Genomic DNA, 6000 nt, shown 5'->3' with positions numbered 1-6000 from the left:
TAACATAGCTCAGGGCGCCCAGGAGTTCGAGGCTGCAGTGTGCCGTGATTGCGCCACTGTACTCCAACCTGGGTTACAGAGCGAGACCTTGTCTCAAAAACATAAAAATAAAAAACATAGCTCAGGGCCCAGATGTCTGGAGGAAGGTTTTAAGGGCAGAGCTATGATGGAGTACTCACAGGGAGAGGGTAGCCGGAGGCTGGTACCAGCAATGGCATCAGGAGGAATCTCAACAGCGAACTGCTGTGCAGCCCTCAAAACCCACCTGCAATGACTTTGAGCCATGGGTCTATTTCACTCCGCTCCCCTCCCCACTCTTCCCTTCCTCCTTTCTCAGCCCCTCACAGATCCAGACGTTTGGAGCTCATCTTTGTAAATACGGGCTTTTATTCACTGCCAGCTCCAGGATGGAAGGAGGGGGTGAATCATGCAGAGCCTTGGTCTACCCTCCAACACTAGGCAGTGCTGGACAGGGGACTCAGAAAGGGAAGCAGAGTGGGCCGTTGATGTCTGGAAAGCTCCCTCACCAGAGTGCCCAGTGGATCACACAGCATCATGGGGGATGAGCTGGGGCTGGAGTCGGCTGTATCTGACACCAGACCCTCCATTCAAGCTCCCTTGATGACAACGCCCACAACAGGGTCTGGCTGATGCTCCGTTCTGACACGACTCCTGCTGGGTGATGGTGGGACAGGTCTCCGCCCCTCGCTGGGGTCTCAGCTGCTCTGTCTGTAAAACGGAGGTGATGACACCACCTCCAGCCTTCTCAAGGCTGGCTGAGGGAGAAGCCACGTAAAAGCGCTTGGCACACAGTAGGTGCTTAATAAACAGTCAATGGGATTAGTCTTGTAAACACAAGGAAACTGAGGCACAGAGTGGGAAAGCCATTTTCCCAGAGCCACACAGTGAAGCTGAAATTCAAACTCGAGCCTCGACTGGGTTTTCTGGCTTGAACATCCCAGAGAGGCTCTGACATATGGAGGGAACCCCTAACAGGTGTTTCAGACACATCACGGCCAAGGGCTTACTCTGCTGGGCCTCAAACACATGGCATCTTGTCCAGGGTAGACTGGACAAGGCGAGGCCGAGGTGGAGCCTGAGGGGAGGGGACACTGAGTGTTTCTGGAAGTAGCTGAACGTAATCCCGCAGGACTGGCATACTGGAGTGTGCCCCGAGATAGCCGAGCATTTCCGGAGGGGCTGCCTTGGCAGTGCCAGGTGAGGCCTGGACCTTCCTTTATCAGTGCTCACCTGGGGAGTGGATGACCCCTCTGCCCAGATCTGGTGAACACCTATTCATCCATCAAAGCTCCAGCTCCCACATCCCTTCTCCAGGCTGAAGCCAGCAGGATTGGAGGCAGACTCTATATATAGAGCAGGCACTGCCTGGGGATGGCAGCTATGATGGTGGGAAGTGGCCTTCAGAATCCAGTCCATCGCTGGGATTACGTTGTTTTGTGGGTGAGAGGAATTATTTACGGACACTCCAGGTTGTATCCGAACTGGGCCGGTACAGGTGACCAGGTGACTTCAACTCCATCCCCTCAAATGGGTGGGTGTGGGGAGGGGAACGAGACCAGGTAACACAAAACACTTAAAAAGTACAGAAAAACTAGAAAACACAAACACAGATGACTTGTCCAAAGTGCTTCCTTCTCAGCCCAGAGGGGCAGGGCCTGCAAACAGAGTCCCAGGTGCCTGGGGCAAGACCTGGCAGCCGCCTTCAGGGGGCGGCTCAGTACGGCTATCGCTTATAAAAAGTAATAAATTAGGCTGGGCCCAGTGGCTCATGCCTGTAATCCCAGCACTTTGGGCGGCCAAGGCGGGCGAATCATGAGGTCAGGAGTTCGAGCCCAGCCTGACCAACATGATGAAACCCCGTCTGTACTAAAAATACAAAAAATTAGCTGGGCATAGTGGCGGGTGCCTCTAATCCCAGCTACTTGGGAAGCTGAGGCAGGACAATCACTTGAACTTGGGAGGCGGAGGTTGCAGTGAGCCGAGATCACGCCACTGCACTCCAGCCTGGGCAACAGAGTAAGACTCTGTCTCAAAAGAAAAAAAAGAAAAAAAAAGTAATAAATTAGTTGCAGGGATTTGCTGCTATTTACAAAGCCACCCTTGTCCCCCATTCTTGCCCCATCCAGCCCCCTGATTGACACCAGAACACAAGCGATGTCTCCACCTTCCAGCAAGGACCAAGATGGCTTCTCGCCTTCTGGGTGTCAGGCTGGTGGCTCAGTCCCCATCCAGGCGTGACGTTACGGAAAAAACATTGCACAAGAAAACGCGTAACTTTGAGGCCAGGGAGAGACCTGGCCGGGGATCAGTCTCTCCCGGTGGGCCCGAGAGCTACTGGCACGGCTTCCTCGCCCTCCACGGCGATCTGTGGCACTGAGGCAGGCAGCCCAGTGGCCTCCTCCTGCGGCTCATCGAAGCTAACCTCCTGCACGGCCTCCTGCTTCTTGAAGGAGTCTCGGCGCTCGGACAGGTGCAGCCGCCGCATGACCACGAGCTCGGCCTCTGGCCCACGACTGCGCCGCCCCGCCTCCCCATCCAGCCGCTCCCCTGTGCCCAGCTTGTCAGCCGACTGGCCCCGGCGCAGCCGCGGGGATCGGGCAGGTGGGGGTGGGTGCCCGGGCAGGGGCGAGGGCGAGCGGGGTGGGGGCGCAGAGATGGGCGGGCAGGCCAGTGGGGAGGGCGGGATGCTGCTGGTGGACTTGCGGCGGCCAGTCTTGGGGCGGGGTGGCCCAAGCTTGGCAGCCAGGCCGTGCAGGGAGCTGGGGCGGGTGTGGCCAGCAGCAGCTGGGGAGGCGGGGCTGCTGGAGCTCGGGGATGCGCTGGGTGGGGATGCAGTGGTATCTGTGGGTGATAAGCGTAGGTCAGGGCTGCTGGCCTCAATGTCCCCAGCCTGGAAGTGGAGCTGTGGGACTGACAAAAACTGCTAAAGCCCACATCCTCCCATGTGGCCACCCATCATGCCTGGTTGTTTTTGTTTTTGAGACAGGGTCTTGCTCTGTTGCCCAGGCTGCAGTGCACTGGCTCAATCATAGCCTCAACATCCTGGGCTGAAACGATCCTCACAACTCAGCCTCCCGAGTAGCTGGGACAATAGGTGCACGCCACCATGGCTGGTTAATTTTTTTTTTTTTTTTTTTTTTTTTTAATAGAGTCTCGCTCTGTGACCCAGCCTGGAGTGCAGTGGCGTGATCTTGGCTCACTGCAACCTTCACCTCCCAGGTTCAAGTGATTCTCGTGCCTTGGCCCTCTAAGTAACTGGGACTACAGGCATGTGCCACCACACCTGGCTAATTTTTGTATTTTCAGTAGAGTTGGGGTTTCACCATGTTGGCCAGGCTGGTCTCAAACTCCTGACCTCAAGTGATCCGCCTGCTTTGGCCTCCCAAAGTGCTGGGATTATAGGCATGAGCCATCATGCCTGGTTCATGCCAGACTTTTCTGCCTCCTGCTCAGGGTTGTTACCTTGGCCTAGCTCTGGTGAACTCCTACTCACCCATCAAAGCCCCACCTCCTACTACTCCCCCTCCTCCAGAAAGCCTTCTCTGTATCACTTGTGTTTTTTGTTTGTTTGTTTGTTTTTCCCTTTTGTTTTTTGAGACGGGGTCTCACTCTGTTGCCCAGGCTGGAGTACAGTGGTGCAATCATGGCTCACTGCAGCCTTGACCTCCTGGGCTCAAGTGATCCTCCCATCTCAGCCTCCAGAGTAGCTGGGACCACAGGTGTGCACCACCACACCCACCTAATTTTTTTTTTTTGAGATGGAGTTTTGCTGTTGTTGCCCAGGCTGGAGTGCAATGGCACAATCTCGGCTCACCGCAACCTCCGCCTCCCGGGTTCAAGCGATTCTCCTGCCTCAGCCTCCCTAGTAGCTGGGATTACAGGCACGTGCCACCACGCCTGGCTGATTTTGTATTTTTAGTAGAGACGGGGTTTCTCCATGTTGGTCAGGCTGGTCTTGAACTCCTGACCTCAGGTGATCCACCTGCCTCGGCCTCCCAAAGTGCTGGGATTACAGGTGTGAGCCTCCATGCCCGGCCTCACACCCACCTAATTTTTTTGTTTTGTACAGATGGGGTCTCCCTGTGTTGCCCAGGCTGGTCTCAAACTCCTGGGCTCAGTGATCCTCCTGCCTCGGGCTCCCAAAGTGTTGGGATTACAGGTATGAGCCTCCGTGCCTGGCCTCTTCTCAGTTTTCCCACCCTCCTGTCTAGCCCCATTTGTCCATGATGTTTCCTCTGCTGGGTACATCCTTCCCTGGCACCTGCACTCGTCTCTAAGTACTCCCAGGTTCCCTGCTAGACACCAGGATCCTGGTCATCTTTTTCCCTACATTGCGTCATTCCATCCCCCAAACTCCTTCCTCCCTCCTGGGGCCCACCAGCCCTTGCTCCCAGGGTAGCCGGGGCGGCGGGGGGTCAGGGTGCACCCACCTGCTGGGACATCAGGGGCTGGGCTTCGGCAGGGAGTGGTGGGGCTGGGGGAGAGGCTGTGGGTGGGCGAGCCGGGGAGGCTCTCACTGGATGACAGTGAGTGGTGGAGTCCGGAGGAGAAGCTGCGGCTGGTGTGCAGCACGGAGGTCTGCTTGGAGATCTTCTTGAAGAGTGACTTTCGCCTGGGGTAAGAAAACCGGAGGCTTCAGAACCCCTGCTCCTGGCCAGGCATGGTGGCTCACACCTGTAATCCCAGCACTTTCAGAGGCTGAGGAAGACGGATCATTTAAGGTCAGGAGTTCGAGACCAGCCTGGCCAACATGGTGAAACCCTGTCTCTACTGAAAATATAAGAATTAGCTGGGCATGATGGTGCACTCCCGTAATCCCAGCTACTTAGGGGGCTGAGGCAGGACAGTTGCTTGAACCCGGGAGGTGGAGGTTGCAGTGAGCCGAGATTGAGCCACTGCACTCCAGCCTGGGCAACAGAGCAAGACTCTGTCTCAAAAAAAAAAAAAAAGAAAAAGAAAAAGAAAAGAAAAAAAGAACCCCAGTCCCCATGGCCCGCCCCCTGTGTACCGCTCCCTGGTGGTCACTGCCGCGCACCGATCCTGGGTCTCCCGCCGACGGCTCCGCTTGCTCCTGCGTGCCATGCGGCCCTTGGCCACATTCTTCCGGGCGGGGCCCACCTTGATGGAGGTGTTCTCCAGGGCCGTGGTCCGCAGGGATATCTTGTTGCCGCTCTGTGGGAGGGATGGTGAGGGGTTGCCTCTGTGCTTCTCACAGGGCCCAGCACTTGCCAGGCAGCTGTTATGTCCCGTTCACTCCCGGCACCAGCTGGGACCCACCACCCCAACATCCATTCATCCACACAACCAGTGACCTACCCAATATATCCGGTCAAACAATAGCCCAGGGAGCACCACCCCTCCTGCTAAAGATCCTTCCCTCTGCGGTCAACGCCCATCGAGGCCTGCCCTCTTCACTCTCCACCCTCCCAGGGTCTGTCACCCACGTATCTGGTATCCACCCATTAATCACCCCAACATCTCCCCATCCCCCAATCATTCACCTAATGGCCCATGAGTCATTAGGCCAAAGACACCTGTCCAGTGTCCAGCTATCCAATGAACCACCCACGCAGCTGCCCACATGAGAGCCCTCTATTTTTTTAGAACCAGGGTCTCACTCCGTCTCCCAGGGTGGAGTGCAGTATGGCACGATCATGGCTCACTATGGCCTCAACCTCCTGGGCCCAAGCGATCCTCTCACCTCAGACTCCCAAGTACCTAGGACTATAGGCGCATGCCACCACGCCTAGCTAATTTTATTTTTTAATTTTTTGCAGAGATGGAGTCTCGCTCTGTTGCCCAGGCTGGTCTCAAAGTCCTGAGCTCAGGTGATCCTCCCGCCTCGGCCTCCCAAAGTGCTGGGATTACAGGTGTGTGCCACTGCGCCCGGCCCTTCCTCCTGTCTTGAGCCCATCTCCTACCTCCAGGCCTCAGGCCAGAGGGAATAACAGATGTGAGGGTGCCCAGGGAGAAGGGAGG

The 6000-nt window shown here is 56.4% G+C and overlaps 1 protein-coding gene across 46 annotated transcripts in view; it reads right to left on the bottom strand.

Moving 5' to 3' along the window:
* Positions 1–364: 364 nt before the first annotated feature.
* MAST3 (microtubule associated serine/threonine kinase 3) overlaps positions 365–6000 on the bottom strand; it is a 54919-nt gene continuing 49283 nt past the window's right edge. For 12 of the 46 annotated variants that reach the window (XM_054539922.2, XM_054539924.2, XM_054539919.2 and 9 more), the window contains 3 exons: positions 5057–5193; positions 4452–4633; positions 365–2862 (listed from right to left, as the gene is read on the bottom strand). In XM_054539922.2, coding sequence (XP_054395897.2) covers positions 2327–2862; positions 4452–4633; positions 5057–5193 — 855 coding nt within the window. In that variant the 3' untranslated portion in view covers positions 365–2326. Of the gene's footprint in view, positions 2863–4451; positions 4634–5029; positions 5194–6000 lie in introns of all 46 variants that reach the window. The other 34 variants (XM_054539913.2, XM_054539917.2, XM_054539915.2 and 31 more) reach the window with 5 other exon arrangements.

Source organism: Pongo abelii, chromosome 20 (assembly GCF_028885655.2).
Source record: "Pongo abelii isolate AG06213 chromosome 20, NHGRI_mPonAbe1-v2.0_pri, whole genome shotgun sequence".
NCBI lineage: Eukaryota > Metazoa > Chordata > Mammalia > Primates > Hominidae > Pongo > Pongo abelii.
This window is presented reverse-complemented; position numbering and strand designations above follow the sequence as displayed.